The sequence below is a fragment of the Panulirus ornatus genome, chromosome 59, assembly GCF_036320965.1.
Source record: "Panulirus ornatus isolate Po-2019 chromosome 59, ASM3632096v1, whole genome shotgun sequence".
NCBI lineage: Eukaryota > Metazoa > Arthropoda > Malacostraca > Decapoda > Palinuridae > Panulirus > Panulirus ornatus.
The window spans coordinates 828,654-855,952 of record NC_092282.1 but is presented as its reverse complement, the minus strand read 5'-3'; the positions used below and the strand labels follow the sequence as shown (position 1 = coordinate 855,952).

General features: G+C 41.0%; 3 protein-coding genes and 1 pseudogene across 5 annotated transcripts in view; all 4 read right to left on the bottom strand.

Moving 5' to 3' along the window:
• Positions 1-256: 256 nt before the first annotated feature.
• Positions 257-27,299, bottom strand: part of LOC139767168 (actin-3, muscle-specific-like) — a 208,480-nt gene continuing 181,437 nt past the window's right edge. Inside the window, exons 2-3 of one of the 2 annotated variants that reach the window (XM_071696199.1) lie at positions 3,068-3,100; positions 257-1,599 (exon numbers count right to left, since the gene is read on the bottom strand). In XM_071696199.1, the coding sequence (XP_071552300.1) occupies positions 447-1,599; positions 3,068-3,100 (1,186 nt within the window). In that variant the 3' untranslated portion in view covers positions 257-446. Of the gene's footprint in view, positions 1,600-3,067; positions 3,101-5,188; positions 5,341-27,299 lie in introns of those variants that run through there. The other variant, XM_071696204.1, reaches the window with a different exon arrangement.
• On the bottom strand, positions 8,791-11,260 carry LOC139767175 (actin-3, muscle-specific-like). Of its 2 annotated transcripts, none has more exons than XM_071696210.1 (2): positions 11,208-11,260; positions 8,791-10,073 (listed from the first exon to the last, which is right to left on the bottom strand). In XM_071696210.1, exon 2 carries the CDS (start codon positions 10,049-10,051, stop codon positions 8,921-8,923), a length of 1,131 nt encoding a protein of 376 aa, XP_071552311.1. In that variant the 5' UTR covers positions 10,052-10,073; positions 11,208-11,260; the 3' UTR covers positions 8,791-8,920. The 2 variants fall into 2 exon arrangements, with proteins under 2 accessions (XP_071552311.1, XP_071552312.1); XM_071696211.1 differs by having other exon boundaries at positions 8,791-10,069; positions 11,208-11,244.
• Positions 16,792-19,660, bottom strand: LOC139767070 (actin-like; annotated as a pseudogene).
• LOC139767179 (actin-3, muscle-specific-like) lies at positions 25,900-27,097 on the bottom strand. Its single transcript, XM_071696230.1, has one exon. It carries the CDS (start codon positions 27,077-27,079, stop codon positions 25,949-25,951), a length of 1,131 nt encoding a protein of 376 aa, XP_071552331.1. The 5' UTR covers positions 27,080-27,097; the 3' UTR covers positions 25,900-25,948.

Sequence of the window (27,299 nt, the reverse complement as noted above, 5' to 3'; positions counted from 1 at the left end):
TGCAATGGCATTATGAAATTGTTTAATAGTTCTTTGGACTAAGAAAACAATAATGTGTCATATGAAATCATGGTATTCTTCCCTGCATAATGTAATATCCATTCGCTACATTATCTTTAGCGTGCATTAACAATATATGAACTCTCCTCGTAGTAAATGTGCAGGCGTATCAACCAGTTTCTTATGTAAAGCTGGTAAAGGATGACAGAAAATTGTCCCAATGAAATTCACTTTAGGTAACAAAATAAAAGGTCAGTTTTATACTAATATATATTTCGAGGTATTCTAGATATCAAAACAGTTAAAAGGATATATGTAGAAGAAAATAGAAGTAGAAAACAGATGCTGACTTTCTGCATATGAATACATATCACATGTCAGTATGGAAACATTGATTTTAAAGAAAAACAAAATATACTCTCTGGATGACCACAATGATGTATTTCTTAAAAGCACTTGCGGTGGACAATGCCGGGGCCGGACTCGTCGTACTCCTCCTTGGTGATCCACATGGCCTGGAAGGTGGACAGAGAGGCCAGGATGGAGCCACCGATCCAGACGGAGTACTTACGCTCGGGAGGAGCAATGATCTTGATCTTGATGGTGGAGGGAGCCAGAGCTGTGATTTCCTTCTGCATGCGGTCAGCAATACCAGGGTACATGGTGGTACCACCAGACAAAACGTTGTTGGCGAACAGGTCCTTCCTGATATCAATGTCGCACCTCATGATGGAGTTGTAGACGGTCTCATGGATACCAACAGATTCCATACCCAGGAAGGAAGGCTGGAAGAGGGACTCGGGGCAACGGAAACGTTCGTTGCCGATGGTGATGACCTGACCGTCGGGAAGTTCGTAGGACTTCTCAAGAGAGGATGAGGCAGCAGCCAAGTTCATCTCATTCTCAAAGTCGAGGGCGACATAGCAGAGTTTCTCCTTGATGTCACGAACGATTTCTCGTTCAGCGGTGGTGGTGAAGGAGTAACCACGCTCAGTCATGATCTTCATGAGGTAAGCAGTCAAGTCACGGCCGGCCAGGTCAAGACGAAGGATGGCGTGAGGAAGACAATAACCTTCGTAGATGGGGACGGTGTGGGTGACACCATCACCGGTATCGAGCACGATACCTGTGGTACGACCGGAGGCGTAGAGGGACAGCACGGCCTGGATGGCCACGTACATGGCTGGGGTGTTGAAGGTCTCAAACATGATCTGGGTCATCTTCTCACGGTTGGCCTTAGGGTTGAGGGGAGCCTCAGTGAGGAGGACAGGGGACTCCTCAGGGGCAATGCGGAGTTCGTTGTAGAAGGAGTGATGCCAGATCTTCTCCATGTCGTCCCAGTTGGTGATGATGCCGTGCTCGATGGGGTACTTGAGAGTCAGGATACCTCGCTTGCTCTGGGCCTCATCACCGACGTAGGCGTCCTTCTGACCCATACCGACCATGACACCCTGGTGACGAGGACGGCCGACGATGGAGGGGAATACGGCGCGGGGAGCGTCATCACCGGCGAAGCCGGCCTTGACCATGCCGGAGCCATTGTCCACAACCAGAGCTGTTGCCTCTTCGTCACACATTGTGGTGGCTGAGAGTGTTAGTCTGTAGGATAAATAAGGATGTTAACAGTACATAGAAGAATAAGGGAATCGTTGCACGTCTTTCTTTATTTGAATAGAATATTCGTTTATGTATAAATGGCGTAAGGTATGTAAAAACGCCACTTATCATTTTGTGATTTCCTGTTATTTCTTATTCTTTTATGCTCCTTTGGGAAATAGTTCATCTCGTTGACTGCCACTCAGACTTGGTGGAAAACAGTTCGATTGCAGATTATTATCGCAAGACACTCCAGTGAATAGATTTACCGTTTGAACATGTTCTAATTGGGAATTTAAGAACAGTCAATTAATTTTGACATAGTATTTGAATTTCTAAACAATAGAAGCCTTTATCACGTAGAAAATTTTTACTTCGCTGATCAAGAATGTAAGACGAACTGGGTATGATTAATGTTGGTTTTGTTTGCCGTCTTAAGCATCATGTTAAGTAAGAGTACAGAGTGGATTGAAAAACAGAAAGGACTGACATTTCACTGAAGTATTCAAGTGTATAAAAACATGTGATTTACTTGAATCTTTGCTTCTAGTTTAGTTACCACCATGATACTTAATTTGCCAGAGGTAAATCTAATCTTATTTTTTCAGATTAAGCCTTGTATCCACTTTGCTACTTCATGTGTACAAATACTAACGTCAGAACACCATGTTTCAGAGACCGTGCGTTGTACCCAGTAAAAGCTTTTGTGGCAACAACTGAGATTTTTTTTTCGTCGTGTCATAAAAGAACCCACAACAAAGTAGGTCATGTAAATCTTACTGATGTCTTCAGATATATCTTTTATGGATAACTCATACGCATTACCTCACGAGGCAGAAGTATACGTTCTTATTATAATAAGGAACTCCGACTGAACTTGGATCGGGAAGGAAGGAAATAATTGCAACGGTTTGAGTGCTGGACCTGTGGGAGGTGCTGTTGAGTGTTGGGTGTGACTGCTGGGTCTGGCTAGCATACATTTGATCACAAGTAACATAACTTTTGTGAACTGATGTATTACTTTGATAAAAGCGGGTCTACCTTGATATTTAGGGATTCAAAATATAAATTGATCGCTTTATATATTCTAAAGGATATAGATTCCAAGTGATTACACGAAGACTGCTGTTAGGATCTGCATTAAAGACTTTATATTGACTGCTTGAGCTTCAAGACGAATGGAGTTTTGTCCATCGAATTCAGAAGTTTTGGTCTAATCTTCGAAGTGAAACTTTTTTCCAGTAAGTTCATGACGGATGAGTCCGTTGTCACACTGAAGATGATGACCTCTAGCACAAGGGGTAAAGTTTGTTAACGTAAAGCTTTTCCTTACAGAACGTTGACTCATCCAGTAAACGCAAGTTAAAGACGTTATTTATTTAGTTATTATATCACACCACCAACTGCCACGAGTAAATCCATTTTCTACTGTCACTCCCCAGATAATACACAACGTAACTACACTACGTACACAGTTCCTGGTGTATCCTGAGTCTGAAGTACACTAAGGCCTGGGGTGTGTATGGAGACCCTTATATACCCCACCTTACGTCTCTGCAATAAGTTATAAAGGCTGTAGTCGACCCATTACGCTGCCAGGTGTTAGGCAGAGACGGAAAGTGTCACTGTTAGATCCATATTAATATCCAAGGCCGATGTTGCTCTCACCAGCGAAGTCTTATATGGATAATTAACGCTGATGCCAAACGTTAAAGATCAGGGGTTGTGAACCTCCTGACACTAACTGGTGCTGTAAAATGTGTTTTTTAATCTATAATGGTAGATGATGGTGTTCTCTGTCTGCGTCCTATGGTGAGGGCACGGGTCTGCTGCCACAGTGATAGAACAGGGACATGTGACTCAGTATTGCTGGAAGTTTGCTCAGACGAACCGTCTTCGTATTTGTTATGTTTATTGTGTCGTCCTTGTCGGTGACGTGTTTACCAAAGCAACACCTTACTATTGTTGCATTGTCTCTGTTCACGCTCATTTCCAGACGCTCTTCCGGAAGATGATAGACAATCAAGTCTATCGAGAACAGATGCTGTGGACAACCCTGTGTTAGAGTTGTGGGTATGAAAGATACTTTTGACATAATCATCTGAAAGTTAGGTTATTGAGAATACCTTTAATGAACGAAGGACTAAGTTATTATTAGTGAACTAAGGACTAAGTTATGATTTGCAAATGCTGTTTGTGGAGATATAAAGAAGAGTAGTTCATTTTTTCCACATATCCTTCCTTCCTTCCCTCGTTTGTTACACTCATGGTAACACTCACACTGTATCCTTCCTTTACCATCTTGGTCTCAAGACTTATGACAGTTAAGAATAAGTGTTATTTCTCAGCACCCCGACCATGGGGCTTTTCCCCTAGGATCACTAGGCGTGTTATCTGCGAATTGGTCCTTACGCTTACGTGATGTTCTGTGATGCAATGCAAGCGTTATACGATTCTCATAAGAGTACATCACTGGAGACTTCATCCAGAGGAAACAGTGACAAATTTACAGAAATAATGAAGAAAATCCGAGGGTGTAATGACAGGTCACCCGTCATCTGTAGCTTTGTGCCTGCCTTTTCTTCGCCCTCATTTTACCCCTTTAAATTTCCTCATTAGTTAACCTTCTGGCATGCCGACACTTCACAGAAGCCGTAATTAATGCAAGAGAAACTAGTTCGCCTCCGTTTGTTTATTTTTATTTTTCCGCTGAGACAACATGTTCTTGCTGTGTTGTTGTTGTGGTCTTGTTGTGGACGGAATAAAGTGGCGGTGTATTTGATTGTTGCCAGGCACTTCTTTCTGAAAGGATAATGTATGAGGAGAAAGTTTGTTTTCTTCATCATTATTTTCTCGTCACAGTGAAACTGAATTCAACTCCTTGTGAATCACAGTCAGAAGGAACATATCTTGATTTTTGAGAAAAAACAAAACAAAAAAAGTGAACATTCATAACATCCCAAGGATGACAGTAGTGACGACACTGCCCGGGGGTTGAACTTAGATGGAACCTAAGATCAACGCTTGGAATTTCTGATTTGGTGATGAATGTACTGACAGTCATCACTGTGACCCAGAGTTTGTGCTCCCTCTCGTTTAGCCTCGCGCATTTGCAGACCAAAACATTTTTATTATCCAATGAATGTTTTTTGGAGTATTACTGCGTATATGGGTTTGTATTTTAAAGAATGTATATCAATTATGATGATGATAATACTAATGATAATAATGATGATAAAGATGATAAAATCATGATTCATATGGTGAGAGCAGGCAGGTGTAGATATACATCCATGAAAATCAGTGGGTCATTAACAGTGGGAGGGAGTGCACACATACACACAGACTGGGTTGTTCTTGTAGCGAGCTGTATGAACCTGGATGAACTCGTTACGGTTGTAGTGAGTAACCAACTATGGAACAAGGAATTTCTAGTGCCGTGAGGTGAAGGTGGCGGGGCGTACATACTACTTAATCAAACGAGAAACTTGTTTAAAATGTTTTTGAATAAATAAAAGCGGAACGCTCCTACACTCATACATTTTCTGTAAGTATGATGAGCTTCTCCCATATCACGGAGACAGCCTCCTACCTACAGCTAGGAGTCTTCTTATAAAGTTCAAGGGAAGGCTCTCAACTGGTTCTCCGGATGTGTGTATAACAGCGAGTTGGACGAACTGCTGGGCAGTGCTATCTGGCGCACAGGGTAATAACTGGACTTGTACTGGTATTGGAAAGCACTGAACTATCTGTAAAAGAAAAAAACAGAACACCAAATGGTTTTAAGTCTTATAAGGTAGGTTCATGACCCAGGAGAATTTTCTGAATGTGCTGATGTGTGCAGACACACTTCATAAATCACTTAGAATTATGTTCAGGATATCGCTGGAGAAAGGTAAAGTGCCAAATCTCATGCATATTCTTAAGAAAGGAGACAGAGAAGATGTCGTGAACCACAAACCGGTGTCTATGAAGAGTGTGATCTGTAATGTACTGAAAAAGATAATCGGAAAGGAAACAGATGATTTCTAGGAGAGGAGAAACTATCTAGGAGAGAAAGAAAGCATGGTTCTAGGGAAGGGAAGTCAAGTGCATTGTAACTCTTAGGTTTCTAAGAGAAAGTGAGACCCGTTTTAGACAAATGAGGAAGCTGGGTGGATTGTAGTTGGACTGGTAGAAAGCATTTTACACTATGCCACATAGGAGACTTGTAAAGAAAGTGGAGCTTCAAGCAGGCATAAGGGGTAGACTTCTTCGATGGTTTGAATGTTATAATAGAGGATAGGAGCACATCATGCTGGGAGAACCTTCCTGAAATGTGATAATGTTACCAGTGGCGTAACACAAGGCTCGGTCTTGGGATCATTACTTTTGATCTATGTGAATGACTTGCCAGAAGGATTGGACTCCCATCAGAATATGTTTCGGATGGTACTCGATAAAGTAGATAGAGAATAGTTCTTCGAAAGATGTTGGGATAGAACAACCAGACCCCATAACATGAAATCAAAGAAGAAACTTGTTAGCAGCGCTGTAGAAGTACTGTTATAGTGTGAGTAGTTACGTTCAAAGAAAAAATCGTGATTTAACTACAGTTGTGCTGTTTGTGTTGTTGATACTTTTATCACTCACCAGAGGGAGAGCAAGACAGGTAAATGAGGCAGGGTTCACAAGCCTCACATCATTGTTACATTACCATTTCAGACATAAACCAAACTCTTAAGTTAGATCGCACGTAGATTCATTCATAGTGAGAGCTCGACATTTAGGATGAATGTATGGGGCAGCTGCGCACAAGCACGTCATGAGAATGGGAGAGAGGTGTGAATATGGGTCATGGCATCATCTCCTTACTTGGGCATTGGCAATGGCGGTAGGTGGAGGAGGTTGTGGGTGGGGAGTGGAGGGGCGCATCTCAAGATATGTGTTCTTATGATGTGTGGCTGATCGCACTGTGGTACACACGACCATGGATCCCTACCACTTCACCTGGTGACACATATACTTGCTATTTCCGTCTTGCAGAGGTTATGATTAGAGAAAATGGCTGGCTAGAGGTTTGCTGAATACGAGTAAACATTTTCAGGGGAAGGTATGGTTGGTTAAACACTGTCACGGAGATGAGGTGCTGCAGTTGATTAGAGTTAGAGGCTATGAGATACGCTTCATGTGATATACGATCGAGGACAAAAATATTACGTTAAGAACTATATTTGTAAAGATGTCTCCTTATGGTCTGTCAATAAGCCCTTCAGGAAAGTCATGTTGATTACCAGTTCATTAGTATATGTAACTCTTGGCAAGTCATCAGTAAAGTTAACTTGATTAGAAAGTTATTATAAGATGTGACTTCATAAACAAGTTATCATTAGTTGTAAATATTGATTAGCTAGTCATCAGTATATATGATTGTCTCATCGGTTTGTAGTTTGCTTCAGGAAGGTACGAAATCAGATTTGAATCCAATGAAAGGAACTTGATTACAATTTCTTATTACTATTACAATATCAAAATGTTGTATTGTGAATATACATGTCAATCTTTACATTTTTCTCCGCTAACTAGTGTTGGGTAAACCCATGATGCTGAGCCGAAGAGCATTATCTTGAAATGTGGAGGCCACCCTTAGAAAAAAAATAACAAAAAATGAATTTTGAAATAATTTTGTAAATCCTCTTTCCTTAATATTAAAAAAGTTCATTGTGGTGAGAAACTGATGTAATGTTAATGCGCTTCTGTTCTCCATTATGTTTCCGTGTTCTGAGGGTTTATCTTATTTTGTGAAATAAAGAAAACATGAATATGGAAGGAAGTGACCGTCGCTCCCACAGTAATGCTCATTTCTAAAGCCTTCAAAGGCTTTATTATATGGAAAGTATATTAAAGATTAATTTTACTGCTATGAAGGTGAGCAGTAAGGCAGGAGTTACATCAAATATACCTGAAGGTGAGCAGTAAGGTAGGAGTTACATCAAATATACCTGAAGGACGAGCTTCACTATTTACTTGTTGCAGACGATTAATTTTGTCATTGTCTTTTACATTTTAGAAGTTACATTTGTAGAAGATGATTTAGAAAAAGAACTCACATAGAGGCCTGAGTAAGGTGTGCTGTTTATCTCCTTAGCTCGGTGGACAGTACTCGTGAACAAAGAGAGAGAGACTTGAACACATATTCTGGGATATTGGAGGTAAAGAATCACCTGCCTACACTTTGTGGTTCCATCTTGCAACAGTCACCAACACCTGCTGACCAATCAACTGCAATCATTCTCAACTGTAAAGCTCTTGAAAGTTCAAAATGTTGAAAGTTGTCTCGCGATTTGATTATATGGTTTCATTAACTTGGTTCTTTATCAGATAGAGTGTCAACTCCTAAGCAAGAAAGAAATGTTCTCAAAATTGCGACCAACTTAATTGTTTTTGTGAGGTAAACGCGCAGCCCTTTCCTTACGAAGTTCTGTCATTATAGGGGCGAATGACGCAGGGCACGCCACGACTTGAGCATGGGTAAAGGGTGAAGAAGGGACACTACAGCTCCAGCTGAAAGGGGCAGGTTCGATTCCTACAACTGAACATAGATAGTATAGTGGTAATGTGGCAGTCTCAAAGATGGAAGCGAAAGACCTTGAACTAGCGAGCAGATTTTCATCTGGTGCTAGGCAACAAATTTTCGTAAAACAGTGCATTGCATGTCTGCCTCAGTTAAACATGTGACAGTAAGAATGTAAACATGGAACAGGAAGTAAGTAAGAATGTAAACATGTAACAGTATGAAAGGTGGTTTTGAGATTCAGTGTGATGAGTTGCTGAAAGCTGGATGGTTGCATCACTGGCCTGAGGACACTGTTAACATCTGTGATCATTTTGGCGCATCTGTTGATTTTCCTGAACAATACAATCATCGTTTTGTACATGTATACACACTACGTTTAATGATTATCATTTAGTTTCCTCATTCGTTAGGTGGAGAAAAAATATTCATTTTATGTGTGAAAAATTACATTTTGGTATGTGGTATGATTATATATATATGTATATATATGTATGTTTTTTTAATTTTCCAGAAGAAGGAACGGAGAAGGGGGCAAGGTGAGGATATTCTTTCCAAGGCTCAGTTCTCTGTTCATGACGCTGCCTCGCTAAAGCGGGAAATGGCGAATTTGTATAAATATATATATATATATGCTTAGAAAAAATTTACTTAGTTTATTGAGAAGAACAGACATCTTGAATTAATGTGCACTTCTTTTGTTAACAAGGCAAGTGTGATGCCAATTGCTTCATGAAAAAAGAAGTCTGGATTCATACATCAAGTTGCTTCTTAGAAGCACTTGCGGTGGACGATGCCGGGGCCGGACTCGTCGTACTCCTCCTTGGTGATCCACATGGCCTGGAATGTGGACAGAGAGGCCAGGATGGAGCCACCGATCCAGACGGAGTACTTACGCTCGGGAGGAGCAATGATCTTGATCTTGATGGTGGAGGGAGCCAGAGCTGTAATTTCCTTCTGCATGCGGTCAGCAATACCAGGGTACATGGTGGTACCACCAGACAAAACGTTGTTGGCGAACAGGTCCTTCCTGATATCAATGTCGCACCTCATGATGGAGTTGTAGACGGTCTCATGGATACCAACAGATTCCATACCCAGGAAGGAAGGCTGGAAGAGGGACTCGGGGCAACGGAAACGTTCGTTGCCGATGGTGATGACCTGACCGTCGGGAAGTTCGTAGGACTTCTCAAGAGAAGATGAGGCAGCAGCCAGGTTCATCTCGTTTTCGAAGTCGAGAGCAACATAGCAGAGTTTCTCCTTGATGTCACGAACGATTTCTCGTTCAGCAGTGGTGGTGAAGGAGTAGCCACGCTCAGTCATGATCTTCATGAGGTAAGCAGTCAGGTCACGGCCAGCCAGGTCAAGACGAAGGATGGCGTGAGGAAGACAATAACCTTCGTAGATGGGGACGGTGTGGGTGACACCATCACCGGTATCGAGCACGATACCTGTGGTACGACCGGAGGCGTAGAGGGACAGCACGGCCTGGATGGCCACGTACATGGCTGGGGTGTTGAAGGTCTCAAACATGATCTGGGTCATCTTCTCACGGTTGGCCTTAGGGTTGAGGGGAGCCTCAGTGAGGAGGACAGGGGACTCCTCAGGGGCAATGCGGAGTTCGTTGTAGAAGGAGTGATGCCAGATCTTCTCCATGTCGTCCCAGTTGGTGATGATGCCGTGCTCGATGGGGTACTTGAGAGTCAGGATACCTCGCTTGCTCTGGGCCTCATCACCGACGTAGGCGTCCTTCTGACCCATACCGACCATGACACCCTGGTGACGAGGACGGCCGACGATGGAGGGGAATACGGCGCGGGGAGCGTCATCACCGGCGAAGCCGGCCTTGACCATGCCGGAGCCATTGTCCACAACCAGAGCTGTTGCCTCGTCGTCACACATGATGGTGGTTTAGGAAGCCTGTCTAGGAGTATATTGTTAAATGTCAGTGATCGTTAATGTCAGTTTTTGCTAACTGGAAGAAAGTGTTACTTTAAACCAGTACTCTTGTAATAAATGTCGGTACCGTAGTCTTACAACTGGAAAATCATCTTCAGTTTTCAGCAATGTATATGAAAAGAAACTAAGATTTGAATTCACATAGTGTCAACCTACGAAGGTTTTCCTTTAGCTCTACATCTATGTGTTCTACTCTTGTTATATGCTTAAGCTTTCAGCTGTCTGTCTGTCTGTCTGTCTGTCTCTCTCTTTCTCTCTCTCTCTCTCTCTCTCTCTCTCTCTCTCTCTCTCTCTCTCTCTCTCTCTCTCTCTCTCTCTCTCTCTCTCTCTCTCTCTGTATATATATATATATATATATATATATATATATATATATATATATATATATATATATATTTATTTATTTATTTATTTATTATTTACACTCACACACACACACACACACACACACACACACACACACACACACACACACACACACATGAATACGAGCTCTCCTTAGCGACGTGGCATGAGGAGCCGTCGCGAGGATGCAAGATACATTCATGTAAGGAAATTTGACCTTTGTATTTATCCATTTATTTTCAATTGTTTAACATACGAAAGTGGTCTTGTCATGCATTAATATCTGATGATACGTTGAATGGTTTAAGACTGGAAAATATCTTTTAAACAAATTTATACAGTTCGGAATTACTTTGTTTATCAATTTATTCTGCATAAGTAATTTGCTTTATATCCTACGATTGTTAGTTAAGTGTGAAGGAACAAGATGTTTGTTTTTTCAAGCCAGGCCAAATCCCCCGTGTGCTGCCTCATATGTGTGCATCACTCACCACTAGGTATATAGTTAGGTACATGTTTGCGATATGGATATGGAATATTGCTTCACTCATTGTATGATTTGATTATCGATTGTTTTGTCCTTTTTTCATAACTGGTCCCCATTCAAGACTGACTTTAACCTGCTAAGATTTATCAATAGACACTGAAGGATCTGCACAATTATTAGAGACGAAAAGAATAACAAAATCTCCAGTTTTCCCATTATCTTAAAAATCGTTTGAATTACACACAGAGTTACAACACATCTACGTACAGAGGTGCGACCGTATCCTGAGCCTGAAGTACACTGAGAGGTGCAGTGTGCACGAGAGCCCTTATATACCCTCCGGAGGCTTCCGCAATAACTTGTAAAGGTTCCAGTTGACTCATTAATCTTACAAATGGTCGGACGGACGTATAATGAGCCAGTTATGTTTCACTATCATTGAAGGTCCACAATACATCCTCAGGCTGATGTTCAAATAGCATCCTCGGACAGGCATATATTCTAAGGCGAAGTTTCACATTTTTCTACAAAGTTGACCATAGTTTGTTAAGGTTAGATTCAGTATCATCGTAGGTCAGCCATACATTCTCAAGGTCAGTCAAGTATCATCCAAAATCGACCATGCTTCGTGATATTGTGGATAAAAACTATACAAGATTGTCTGTTCATCCTTAGTGCAGGGTTTGTCTCTTCATCCTCAGTGTAGAGTTTGTCTGTTCATCCTTAGTGCAGGGTTTGTCTCTTCATCCTCAGTGTAGGGTTTGTCTCTTCATCCTCAGTGTAGAGTTTGTCTGTTCATCCTTAGTGCAGGGTTTGTCTCTTCATCCTCAGTGTAGAGTTTGTCTGTTCATCCTCAGTGTAGGGTTTGTCTGTTCATCCTCAGTGTAGGGTTTGTCTCTTCATCCTCAGTGTAGGGTTTGTCTGTTCATCCTTAGTGCAGGGTTTGTCTGTTCATCCTCAGTGTAGGGTTTGTCTGTTCATCCTCAGTGTAGGGTTTGTCTCTTCATCCTCAGTGTAGAGTTTTTCTGTTCATCCTCAGTGCAGGGTTTGTCTGTTCATCCTTAGTGCAGGGTTTGTCTCTTCATCCTCAGTGTAGAGTTTGTCTCTTCATCCTCAGTGTAGGGTTTGTCTGTTCATCCTTAGTGCAGGGTTTGTCTCTTCATCCTCAGTGTAGAGTTTTTCTGTTCATCCTTAGTGTAGGGTTTGTCTCTTCATCCTCAGTGTAGGGTTTGTCTCTTCATCCTCAGTGTAGAGTTTGTCTCTTCATCCTCAGTGTAGGGTTTGTCTCTTCATCCTCAGTGTAGAGTTTTTCTGTTCATCCTCAGTGTAGGGTTTGTCTCTTCATCCTCAGTGTAGAGTTTGTCTCTTCATCCTCAGTGTAGGGTTTGTCTCTTCATCCTCAGTGTAGAGTTTGTCTCATCATCCTCAGTGTAGAGTTTGTCTGTTCAGTTTTATTCTAGTGTTTACATATCATGTAACTGTGGACACATATTCTCCAGCGACGGTTCATAAGGATATTATAAACTGGTAACACTTTCTCTGTTCACTCACTAGTGAGGACAATCATCTTGCGGTGATTGACATTACTGTGAGATGATCGCTAGAACGTATCCGAGACTGGCAAGGTTAAGTAGTTCTGGCATTGAGCAAAACTTTGGTTGGAAGAAATGGGACCTAAAGTGTTTCTGGATACGACCGTTTGTGTGGGGGTGTGTCATGTTTATAGAATTTGGTGAATATAATTATAAGTTTGAAGTTTAGGTTTTTGATACATTATTATCATTATTGGTAGAAAATCTTTGTCATTACAATATTGAACTCTGGAGAGGGAGGCTAATGAAAACATTAGTCTCCACAAAAATAACGTCCGGCGCTGTATACTGATGGACTTCTGTAAGTTAAAGATAAAGGCTCCTTAACTGACCGAATGGTGCAGGAATCCCAAGGAACATCAGTGTGAGGGACCAAAAGGATTTATCCGTGTAACAAACTTGTCCTTATATGCATCACATTTTAGGCTGGTTTGGATCCCTGCTATGTATCATTAATCTTTCGGATTCATTATCTGAAATTAGTTTTCCATTTGTCTGTACATTATTCTGTGTTCGTGCTAACAACTCCTCGAGTCATGCCATCGTCACTTATGGTGTCATCATGAAAACTTGACACTAGCAATCGTTAAAGAAGTTTCTGATGTCACAAGAGGACGAAATTGCACAGGTGTTTCTGAAGATGTACAGATTCTGATGGTAGATGCAGGGGTAGTAGAATGCATGACGATATTTCTTGACAGGAGTGGTTTGGCGGGAACATGCCTGTGACGTCAGACTTTGACTGTATATAGTTATCATATACATTTAGAGGTAAATAAACCGGACAACCCATAAGTTTTTATACCTGTTTTCGGTTAAAGTAGGTAACAAGATTTTACCTGACTAATCCTGTTGTATTTATCAACTAAAGGTTTTCAGTATCACAAACACGCATATGTACCGTAACTTGTGGAGATGTATTCCATCAGTTTTTGTTTATATTTCATGATCTGAATTCTTATTTTAGTGATTAGGTTCTGACAACAGGATCTTCCTCCTAAATGCTGCAGAACTTGTGAAATTTGAAATTTCATTGGTAGCTGAGAAGTGGTGACATGTGAAGCATTCTTTTGAGAAAATCGTTCATTATTATCATTGATATTATCATCATCTTTATTATTATTATTATTATTTTATTATTATTATTATTATTATTATTATTATTATTATTATTATTATTATTATTATTATTATCATTATTGCTAGAAGTCATGCAATTACAGTATATATGAAAATGGGAAGAGTTTGTCGAGTATTTTGCTGACTGAGAATTAGTGAGCGGCAGTACATGGTTTGTAAGATGGTGGATACATAGACAAACGTGGTTGAGTGGGTTTGGGATGTTGTGGACATTATGTAGTCATTGACAGGCATACAAAAGAGAGGTTGCTGGGTATGAACCTGCTGAGATAGGTACAGATGGGATATCTGATTATGTTTTAGTGAAGATACATGTTTAAAAATTGTGGTAATTTTAGGAAAAGAGGAAATAGCATGTGTGTCAAAGAAGTGGTTAAAGTGAGTGAATGTAGGAAAGAGGCGTGTATACAAAAATGCCAAGAGAGATAGAGTAAAAGATGATATAGGGTGGAAGGTAACATGGGGAATGGAAGAATAGAGGAAGGTTTTTAGAAGGAGCAGTGAGGCAGTAAAAGAGGTAGGGAATGTGTGATCTAGGCTTTTGTTTTGAAGAATATCTGAGAAACACTTATTGAAACTAAATAACTGTATGCGACGTTTATAAATCTTGAGAATGCGTATGATAGGGTTGACAGATGCCTTGTGGAAGGTGCAAATGGAAAGTTGCTGACTGCTGCGAGGAATTTTTGCCAGGAGAATGAGGCATATGTGCGAGTAGGAAGGGACTAGAGAGAGTGCTTCTCGGTGGAGATGGGTCTGCATCATGAATGTCACCGTGGTTGTTTAATGTTTATGAATTGGCTGGTGAAGGAGGTGAATACAAGTGTCTTAGAGTGAGGAGCAGTTCTACGGTCTTCTGCAGGTAGGGAAGACATGTGAGATCAACGCTGTTTGCAGATGACGCGACTCTATTGGCAAGTCCAGAGAGAAACTCCAGAAGCTGATGACAGAGTTTGGAAATGTTACAGGAGAAAGTTGAAAGTTCAGGTGAAGAAAAGTAGGGTAATGAGGTACAGTAGGAGGATGAAACATGATGGTTTGAATGTAAGTTTAAATGTGAAGGACCAGGAGGAATTAGAGTAAGGTGCGTTGGATACATGGAAATGGACGTGGCAGCGGATGGAGCCACGGGCTGAAGGGAGTCATTGGGTGGTAGAAGAGTTTCAGGTCTTAATTGCATTAAGGAGTGTATGGAAGAAGATGTCTGTGTCTGCTCAGGCAAAGAGGATTTGTTGGGAGGCATAATAGTCCCGACGTTTTTGTATGGATGCGAGTCCTAGTCCTTGAGGGGTAAACAAAACCGGAGAAAGATGGTCGACGTTTTGGAAAGGAAATGTGTACGGACGGTACATGTTGTGAGGTGGGTTGATCATGTAGGTAGTCAGAGTAAGAGAGAGGTGTGACACTCTGACCCAGATTGTATTTTTTTATGCTGACTAACAAAGTACGAGCAAAACAGGTCCCGTAGGGCCATCTTAGGTGAAAGGAAAAGCGATAGAAAAAAAAATTGTATAAATTGGCAAGGGATATGTCATTGTTTGTAGACCCGACTATTGAAGGAAGGAAAGCTATAAGAGAAGAAGGAAGGACGAAAGGAGGAAGAGGTTTCCACCGCTGGGCTGTTCAAGGAAAGAAGTTATCACAGCGGGTAATCTCGAGTGGCACCTGTAGAACAGGAAGGACAGCAGCAACATTGCGCCGTACAGAGAGGCATGAGTACAGAAGGCTGATGCCATTAAAGTTAATGAGACGGAAGGCTTTTGATTAATCAGTTTTGACATGTTCATCTTCCGGTCGTGTAATAAACAGATTTAAACTATATGAAGAAAATGTATTTGAAGAAAGAACATGAAAAATAAAGAATAGAAATGTTTCACACTTAGCAACTCAAAATATGTCTTAACTGTTGATATTCAGTTTACGGGGAGGCGGCGTCTCCAGAACTAGCTGGTAATGTATAGAAAAGGTATGATGATGGGATGGGTGTGGCGTGAGGTGTGGTCATGGACTTGAGTTTGTACCCGTAATTGGGCATTGGCAGCGGCGCGGGTGGTAGCACGTGAGGAAGCGAGGGAAGGCTGGCTTACCTCAACCTCCTGGAGGAGTGGGGGAGGTACGTAACCTCAACCCTGGTTTTGTTCTCATTGTCTGACAGCATTACCAGCCAGGTATCGTGATCCCGAATGCACAAACTCATCACTGCCAGCGTGTGGCACAGTTAAAGTGAAGGAAAATAAGGTAATTCCAGTGTGGAAGAGACGATGACTCGGTGAAGGAAGAGAGAGAGAGAGAGAGAGAGAGAGAGAGAGAGAGAGAGAGAGAGAGAGAGAGAGAGAGAGAGAGAGAGAGTAGCTGTGTAGAATAAAAGAGATTAACTCCATAGCTAAAGATATTAATAATGCCCGTCCCGAAGCATATTGGTAGCATTCAGGCCTGTAAAGTGCAAAGACACAGGTTAGTTGGCTCATGAGTTTGAATGGAGAAAAAATTGAGGAAGTGAAGCCGATTATACACTTGGGAATGAATATAGCAGCGGAAATGAGTCATATGGTGGTTGAGGGGGAGAGGGTTCTGGGAGCATTTAGTAATATATAGAATGAAATGTCATTATCTAGGGCAAAAATGGTTGTATTTGAAGGTATAGTAGCGCCAACGGCGTTGTAGGGAAGCGAGGCATGGGCTACACATGATGTACGGAAGAGGGTGGATGTTTTGGAAATTAAATGTATGTGGACAATGTGCGGTGTGAGGGGAGGTTGATGGAGTACCAACTGATAGGATATGGTAATTAGAACATGGTTGAAAGAGCTGAAGAGCGTGGGCTGAAATGGTTTGACATATGGAGAGAATGAGTAAGAAGTTAACGAAGAGGATATATGTGTCAGAATTGGATGGGTCAGGAAGAAGGGAATGAAGTGAAAAAGATTTTGAGTGCTGGAGGGTGAATGTCGTGCACAACATAGAGTGAATTGGAGCCTTTTGTTACACAGGGGTCGATGATTAACTTATTCCTTTCAATTTTGTAGCATTCTGATTCACTTACTATTCTTTATCTTATGTCATAGGCCTGTAAAGTCTTTAAAATCAACACACAGTTAGATGTTAAATTATACATTCACTTTATGTCAAAATAGTTTATTTTGTATAATACTTGACAGGTGATATAAAATTAAATGTATTACTTCTGTAATGGAATACAATTGCAAACCCTTTGATATCTTATGTAGTTATTGCGGACCTCTTGATGTTAGGCCTAATATTTTGCTTCACGACAAAAGGTGAGAGATGGAGAGTCACAAGCAAACAAAGTGTCGGGATGAATTCGATGATATATCTAGAAGCACTTTCGGTGGACGATGCCGGGACCAGACTCGTCGTACTCTTCTTTTGAGATCCACATGGCCTGGAAGGTGGACAGAGAAGCCAGGATGGAGCCACCGATCCAGACGGAGTACTTACGCTCGGGAGGAGCAATGATCTTGATCTTGATGGTGGAGGGAGCTAGACTTGTAATTTCCTTCTGCATGCGGTCAGCAATACCAGGGTACATGGTGGTACCACCAGACAAAACGTTGTTGGCGAACAGGTCCTTCCTGATATCAATGTCGCACCTCATGATGGAGTTGTAGACGGTCTCATGGATACCAACAGATTCCATACCCAGGAAGGAAGGCTGGAAGAGGGACTCGGGGCAACGGAAACGTTCGTTGCCGATGGTGATGACCTGACCGTCGGGAAGTTCGTAGGACTTCTCAAGAGAGGTTGAGGCAGCAGAAATATTCATCTCGCTTTCGAAGTCGAGAGCAACATAGCAGAGCTTTCTCCTTGATGTCACGAACGATTTCTCGTTCAGCGGTGGTGGTGAAGGAGTAGCCACGCTCAGTCATGATCTTCATGAGGTAAGCAGTCAGGTCACGGCCAGCCAGGTCAAGGCGAAGGATGGCGTGAGGAAGACAATAACCTTCGTAGATGGGGACGGTGTGGGTGACACCATCACCGGTATCGAGCACGATACCTGTGGTACGACCGGAGGCGTAGAGGGACAGCACGGCCTGGATGGCTACGTACATGGCTGGGGTGTTGAAGGTCTCAAACATGATCTGGGTCATCTTCTCACGGTTGGCCTTAGGGTTGAGGGGAGCCTCAGTGAGGAGGACAGGGGACTCCTCAGGGGCAATACGGAGTTCGTTGTAGAAGGAGTGATGCCAGATCTTCTCCATGTCGTCCCAGTTGGTGATGATGCCGTGCTCGATGGGGTACTTGAGAGTCAGGATACCACGCTTGCTCTGGGCCTCATCACCGACGTAGGCGTCCTTCTGACCCATACCGACCATGACACCCTGGTGACGAGGACGGCCGACGATGGAGGGGAATACGGCGCGGGGAGCGTCATCACCGGCGAAGCCGGCCTTGACCATGCCGGAGCCATTGTCCACAACCAGAGCTGTTGCATCGTCGTCACACATTGTGGTGGTTTTTCTAAAAAGAAAAATTATTTCGTTTAATGAAGTATACGTAGAACCTGCGCACTCATGACGACTGAAGTGACTTAATTGTTTAGTTCAAAATACTTAATATCATTAAGTCATGAATTATATGTAGAATGGAATTATCCTAATCTTCCTACTTTTAATGTTCGGTAAACATTAATTTCAAATCTCTGATATACGGTCTTTTTTATTGTACATTTTAAACCTTATACGCACAGGACACCTTGAGTCTCATCTTTCCGGCATGATAATGTTCAACATACGTCCACCAGTGACTCTCTTGTATTCATCATTTGCTTCTTTTGTTTCATGAAAACATTGTAGTCATACAAACACAAAATTTATGGATGATTCTCTCATTTTGCTTACAATGGTTGTGTAGTTCGCATGGAAAAGGTATTTTTTTTTATCTAGTTGTTTACGTAAAATGATTTATTGTATTATGTATAAAGATAAGAGATTATAGAACAGCATTTGTAAGTAGCAAGTGCAGTAGTCGCTTGCACTGTTACTTGTCTTACAATGTTAGTCATGGTATAGCGATGAATTCCCGTTATTCATGATGCAGCGTTGTTTGAGTTCCTCCTGTTTTACTGTTCTTTACCGTGAGTACTGTTATCCAGGGTGTGACATGTCCCAAGGATAACGTTAACCATTTTCGAAACATCAGCTCTTTGTCAACATTATAATGAATACGAACATCAGCAGCGGGAAATTTACCTTGCTTATTTATAAACATGGCCTGTAATTTAGTGGCTTCACTAAACACGTTAGATGTCTCGTGTAGCTATTCATGAGTGAGTAACGCAAAACCTGAAGCATATTTCAAATTCTGTACAATATTAAATTTTTGTGAACGTTGTGTTATCTCGGACATTTCTCTCGTATATGTTTACTCAAACACGACAACAACATCATTCACGAAACTTGGTTAAACTGAGTGACTGAATGGTGAGGACTGGCAACTAGAGCCTGCCGGGTGGCACGGGTGTTGCTGCCAAGATGTTATCTTCTAACCCAGTCATAACTGAGAACCAGACACCACACTTTGGTTGAAGAGCAAAACGTTAGTCAAAAGTCATCAACATGTTACAACACTAAGTCGAAAGCTATTATGTATAAGCTAAGCAAGCTTCCTGAATAAAACACAAGTTTATCATAATCACATTGAATTAATTATATTTTATGTGAAAATGTCATTAGATTCCTCAAAAGACATTTCCAGGATGTACTTGTCTTGTAGTAGTGTTAGGGTTTAGGATTCTGTTACTGCTCTCAAGGTACTGACTACTGGTCATGTGTTCCTCCTAAACTATAGTGTCTGTAACAGTAAGAATATTTACTAAACTATAAATAACTGTGTATTATGTGATATATAAATAACTGAACTCAAGCCACTCCAGTAATCACTCTGGTTGACTCAAAATATATCACCACAGTTACGTAGTTACCGAGCTCCCGGCTTATCCTGAGTCTGAAGCACACTAGACCTGGTGTATGTATGGACCCCCCCTTATATACCTTGCACCTCTGCCACGTACACTCAAAAATATGTTTCGCTAGACTGTCATTTCGCCCGTAATAGTCGGCTGTGTGATGGGGAGAGCGTCATGTATTTCATAACATCAGAAACACAAATATGATTATAGTATTAATTGACATTCTAACTCATGCACTTAGTGAAGAGTTTCATGACATTTCATTTCGTTAAGGTTTGATAAGATGGGATTATTATGACACACACAATCCTGTAGATAATAGCTCGGAAGAACATGGCTTGTAAGTGAACAAGACGTCATCTATCAACGTTAAACAAATGAGTGAGCCACAAAACGCACACTTCGTCAGTAACTTTATTGTGAATATCAAATACAAACATTCAAGCAGCTTGCCCAGTTATTATCTTTTATATGTTGTCTTGTAGATAAAGAGTATATATATATATATATATATATATATATATATATATATATATATATATATATATATATATATATATATATTTATATATATATATATTACTATGAGTTCGTGGACTCATAGGAATATACTTGATCGCGCGCAAAATTGTGGTCCTTTCCTTGGAAATTTACATGAAAACAGTTTTAGGGTGAAATATAAAAAGTACGATTTTGGTTTTCAAATGTGACACATTATTACTGATGCAGTTACGGAAATATTCCATACAAACGTATATACATTAGATTTAGGCTACCATCTGTCGTTGACTGGTGTCCCGTGCTAGAAATACATCCGACATTTCAGGAATCGACGTGATGTTACGTCATACAGATATATATCCCTGAGCCCAGGTAACCTTGTACTCTTTTACTACAGATAAGCTTCATGCGGACTTTTTAGCACTAATACCATTTTTGTTCCTCGAAGCTGCCTTTTAATGAGTGGACATAGTTGGTAAATCACCTTTTTTCTCGTTGATTTTAAATCTCAATATAGGATGAGTACCTTCCTTCTGAGCCTTCTCGGTGATCCATCTCGTTAGCTCTGGTTATATCTTCACTAAGTAACATCCTATACAGTCACTAGAATCAGGGTCTATCATCTTGGACGTCCTGTCACCAGGAGCTTGGATGTTCTATTCAAGTTTGTGCCTCGTCCGTCAGTTCTTGAACTTCTTTCTTGGAATTTCCTTTCATGTTTAAGGAACCAGTTCAAGAGATGGCCCTCCGTGGTCTAGTATTTGCTGAAAATCACAAGGAACATGAAACACGATAAATTCCCAAGTGCACTTTCATGTAATGATCACATCGTCAGGGGAGATACAAGAATGAGATATAAGATGCAGAACAGTCAGTTGATATACGTCTCTTTCTTGTATATCAGCTGACTGTTCTGCGTCTTCTATCTCATTCTTGTATTCTTGTATTCTCCCCTGACGAAGTGATCATTATACAAAAGTACACTTAGGAACTTATCGAGTCTTAATTTCCTCGTGGTTATCAGCATATATATATATATATATATATAAATATATATATATATATATATATATATATATATATATATATATATATATATATGTATATATATATATATATATATATATATATATATATATATATATATATATATATATATATATATATATATATATATATATATATATCAGGACTAAGAGTAGATTGCCATAGGTTTATGAATCTCTCAATTTATTCACTGCGTTTCTGAAACTTGTGATTAGAATGAATAACTCACATACATACAGCACTTTATCCTTGGCTCTATCTACATGTATCGCGCTTCCATAATGTGACATCATTTTCTGTTTATGTATATATGTGTGTGTTTGTGTGTGTGTGTGTGTGTGTGTGTGTGTGTGTGTGTGTGTGTGTGTGAGATGAGACTTTGAAAAACCTGACCATAATCATTTTAGAAGGTGCTTCATCTCTGCTCATATCGGGTCAGGGTGATCATGACAACACACTGGTATAAAAATACCCGAGTTTTTGCTGTATATGAGATGGTGATGGTGTCTAGACGACTGATGTGGGAGGGAGGCCAACACGCTTGCGCATCACCTCAGTGGAGTTGACATTGTCGTGATGGAGGGGGAGGGTTGGCTCGGGGGAGGTGCCGTCCACACGACATATGTTTGTTGGCCGGAGCAGAAGATGCTAACCAGAGAGGCTTTGAAAGGATATGTATATATATATATATATATATATATATATATATATATATATATATATATATATATATATATATATATATATATATACACACACACATACACACAACAAACATTGCCAAGTACCGTGTGAGACGCTGGTGTTGTGAGACGCTGGTGTTGGCCAGAGAATATGGAAACGTTGACCAAGATGAGAGAGCCTCTTAGTCGGTGGTAGAAGAAGGGCCCAGGGGCACTGTAAATGTCCTTTTCTGCACTCTTTTTGGCTAGTTCCTCTGCGGTGTTGTGTGTGTGTGTGTGTGTGTGTGTGTGTGTGTGTGTGTGTGTGTGTGTGTGTGTGTGTGTGTATAAAATCTTTTCTAAGGTCTCGAGCTTTTCCTCAAGTAGTAAACATTAATTTAGATAAGTTACTCCTGATTTTACTTCATTGTAATTGGCTGGCGTGAAGGTTAACGAACCACAGTAATGTCACGATGACGTTTCCTTGGTATTCTGATCATGGAGGAGACGCTTTACACCATGAGGAGTCGGATATATATATATATATATATATATATATATATATATATATATATATATATATATATATATATATATATATGCGCATAAAACCACAGGGAAAATGAAGCACGATAAGTTCCCATGTGCACTTTCGTGTAATGATCACATCGTCAGGGGAGATACAGAATTGTGATAGAAGACGTAGAATAGTCAGTTTATATGCAAGGAAGAGACGTAGCTAGACAAGGATTACCGGTGTGATCATTGCACGAAAGTGCACTTGGGAATTTACTGTTTCATTTTCCTGTGGTTTTATGCATATACTAGATCGTGTGCACCACTGTGACCTCTTGCAATATATACCACAGATATCAACGATTGAGAATTATCTTCTGTTTTTCATCATTACCATTTTTCTGACAAACCTCTTGTTTTCCCCTGCTGATCATCCAATACTTGTGAGCCGGCCGCTCCTTCCACTCTGAGGAATTTATATTTTGTCGTATTATTGTTCACTTGTTCATCCCTTATATGTTACATCATTATGTTATGCATGTTGAAGAATTCTGTTGTTTTGAGCGTTTGTTGAGACACAGGAGAGAGGGACTGGAGACGTGTATGTCATACTGAGGACTTCTATAATTTAATGGTCACATTTACTTAATGGATAAGCCTGATACACCGAGGCTACCAGATCCTTATGCACATATTCTAGAGTAGTGTGTTGCCTCTCTGTCAAAGGTTCATGTATCTTTTTAAAGTGTTCACTTTCACAACTTTAAAAGGTCCGGTTAACATAGCTGAAGGCATTTGTAACTTGCAGATATAAATGCAAAAGGGATGTGGAAAGCTGTTGGTAAGCTTAAGTTTGCACACCGCACATATTCAAAATATAAACTATTTTCAATATAGAATACATTTCATCTCAGATTATATTCTTAATATTTTATTCCAAATTTAGAATGAATTAAAAGAGATAGAATGATGCACATTGGCAGAATTGAGGGCAGTTAAAGCTATGCTCGGAGTAGTGTAAAAATTTAAGAAAGACATATTCCATCTTAAGAAATGATCAACTGAAGGTACGCCATCATCACAGCAGACCCACAGGAGATACCTCGCTATTGTAGCTGACCTCCTCAAGATAACCTACCATAATAGCTGACCTTCTGATGATAACCCACCATAATAGCTGACCTTCTGATGATAACCCACCATAATAGCTGACCTTCTGATGATAACCCACCATAATAGCTGACCTTCTGATGATAACCCACCATAATAGCTGACCTTCTGATGATAACCCACCATAATAGCTGACCTTCTGATGATAACCCACCATAATAGCTGACCTCCTCAAGATAACCTACCATAATAGCTGACCTTCTGATGATAACCCACCATAATAGCTGACTTTCTAAAGATGACCCACCATAATAGCTGACCTGCTGAAGATGACCCACCATAATAGCTGACCTTCTAAAGATGACCCACCATAATAGCTGACCTTCTAAAGATGACCCACCATAATAGCTGACCTTGTAAAGATGATCCACCGTAATGGCTGACCTTCTAAAGATAGCCCTTCATAAGAGCCGACATCGTGAAGATAAATTGGAGAGGCAGTGGGTGGGGAACGTGGCCAGACAACCTCTGCCCGGAATGCTCTTATCTAGTGTGTGTGTGTGTGTGTGTGTGTGTGTGTGTGTGTGTGTGTGTGTGTGTGTGTGTTATAGCAAACTGACACAGGAAAACTGACTGCATATGATTGCCATACATTTATAGTGTTGGAGTTTACGTAAGATTGGTGTGCATGCAACAAGACTTTCTATAAATACTAAAGAACTGATTCCCCAAACAAGTACATGCTCTTGGCCAGTATTGTTGGGCTGACCCAAGTCACACACTCGGAAGGCAAACCTTTGCCAAAAGTTTTTTATCTTTCTAGTTGGTTGAGGTTTAAGTAATAGAGAATGTTTTGACAGGTGATATGTGGGGGCCAACCACAGTTGAAAGATATAAGTGGGAACGAATAGCTAATAATATTTTTCTTATGCGTTTATTATTTAATGTGAACACATTTTTTTTTGTAATTAACACAGTTCTCTTCTGGTGTTACAGAAAATATTGGCGATAGAAACAATAATAATAATAATAATGATGATGAAACGTTAATGTTGTTGTTAAGAAAGGTCACATCCTCAGATGGTGCTCCTCACTATATCTGTTATGATTATATTAGAGAACAGTCAGGTCTGGCAACTTCTGCCAATACTCTTTGGCTAGAGTCACGAGAGGACCTCCCATCTGAAAACTGTGTTGGCCACATACTATGTTCCTGTGTCGGGACGTAGTAAAGACAAGGAGGCTCTTGTGTAACATCTTCAAGCTTCTCCCTTAGGTTCATTTTTATCATCTTATGTTGAAATAATTACAAAAGTACACAACATAACAAAGGAATTTACTACAACCAACGAAGACGTCAAAAAGGACACAAACAATACGTGTCGAATTATTTCAGGGTGAAGCAGACCTGCTGCTGCTGCTGATGCTCAATTGTTTGGCTGCTGGAAACTGTAAGACATAACGACTTCGTAGTGACACGTTTTCGCATCGAAAGAACTTCATTGATTGGTTGGAGATGTATTTTACGACTTTACAACCTGAACCCGAGAGGCTTATCTTCGCTCAATCCGCAAAAGCATTTACACGAACGTGTTATCGAAAACTTGGATCTGGCACTAACCACTCCTGCAGTACTGGCGCCCATTCATCTGTGATCTGACCTCATAAAGCTTTGAAAGTCGGTGAAAATTTATAACCGTCCAACAACACGTGAACGTTAACATACGTCAGGACTGAAGTTTGATTCTTGAATTTGTTAGAAATCACATCAGATGATGGAGGCTCGTGAACCTTCTCATTCACAATGTTGGTGAAAACATAATGAAACATGAATCCCACCAATACTGTCCCGAGATGTGTTCTGGTGATCCTGCAGCTGACGTTGGAAAATAAAGTCTAGAAACATTGTGGGTAACGTTTTGTCTATTGATTCTGTTAGATCTGCCTTTATTTGTATAACGGAAATAGCATTTATAAGACCTTCGATGTACGTGCCATTAGTAAGCACATGAGGTATCCATATGGTTATATTAGTAAGCAGAACTAAGTTTCTGACATCAGTTCCCTAAGATGTATATCGTATGTGACAGTTACATACATCACAATGTTCATCCTCAAGACTGTAGTAATGGGAGATTTATGCGTCATTAGTATTACTGAGAGTCGTAGACGGTAGGACATAAATGTAAAGTACAACCTTGAGTTCTCGAAGGTGATGAAAAGGAAATATGAAGTGATTATATGTGAAAGTTGGAGACAATCACATAGCTTTAAATGGAAGAAAATATATGCATTATGATAAAGGTTTCCGAAAAATGTATTTTACATCTGTGCTGCATCGCTGTATAGAAATATTCCTGGTAACTTTAAGTCATGAATGAAATACATCTGATAAGTAACAAAGGTGGAGAAGAGTAGATCCTGTAAGGTGCTATATATATATATATATATATATATATATATATATATATATATATATATATATATATATATATATATATATATATATATTTAGAAGCACTTGCGGTGGACGATGCCGGGGCCGGACTCGTCGTACTCCTCCTTGGTGATCCACATGGTCTGGAAGGTGGACAGAGAGGCCAGGATGGAGCCACCGATCCAGACGGAGTACTTACGCTCGGGAGGAGCAATGATCTTGATCTTGATGGTAGGTGGGGCCAGAGCTGTGATTTCCTTCTGCATGCGGTCAGCAATACCAGGGTACATGGTGGTACCACCAGACAAAACGTTGTTGGCGAACAGGTCCTTCCTGATATCAATGTCGCACCTCATGATGGAGTTGTAGACGGTCTCATGGATACCAACAGATTCCATACCCAGGAAGGAAGGCTGGAAGAGGGACTCGGGGCAACGGAAACGTTCGTTGCCGATGGTGATGACCTGACCGTCGGGAAGTTCGTAGGACTTCTCAAGGGATGAGGACGCGGCAGCTACGTTCATCTCACTTTCAAAGTCGAGGGCAACATAACAGAGCTTTTCCTTGATGTCACGAACGATTTCTCGTTCAGCGGTGGTGGTGAAGGAGTAGCCACGCTCAGTCATGATCTTGGTAAGGTAAGCAGTCAGGTCACGGCCAGCCAGGTCAAGACGAAGGATGGCGTGAGGAAGACAATAACCTTCGTAGATGGGGACGGTGTGGGTGACACCATCACCGGTATCGAGCACGATACCTGTGGTACGACCGGAGGCGTAGAGGGACAGCACGGCCTGGATGGCCACGTACATGGCTGGGGTGTTGAAGGTCTCAAACATGATCTGGGTCATCTTCTCCCGGTTGGCCTTAGGGTTGAGGGGAGCCTCAGTGAGGAGGACAGGGGACTCCTCAGGGGCAATGCGGAGTTCGTTGTAGAAGGAGTGATGCCAGATCTTCTCCATGTCGTCCCAGTTGGTGATGATGCCGTGCTCGATGGGGTACTTGAGAGTCAGGATACCTCGCTTGCTCTGGGCCTCATCACCGACGTAGGCGTCCTTCTGACCCATACCGACCATGACACCCTGGTGACGAGGACGGCCGACGATGGAGGGGAATACGGCGCGGGGAGCGTCATCACCGGCGAAGCCGGCCTTGACCATGCCGGAGCCATTGTCCACAACCAGGGGACTCACTTCTTCATCACACATGGTGGATTGGTGTTAGATCTGGAAAATTATGGAGATGAGTTACAATCACTACATGCAGAATTGTGACGATTCTTGTAAGGTCAGCGTCGTCTTAGATGTTTCTTTACATTAAAAGAATTTTGAAATATGGGTAGATGAATTTTTATACCATGATTAATTTTTTTTGCAACATCTCTAAAGTTTAATTGATTTATTTTCAAATTTTTAAGAGGCTAAGTAT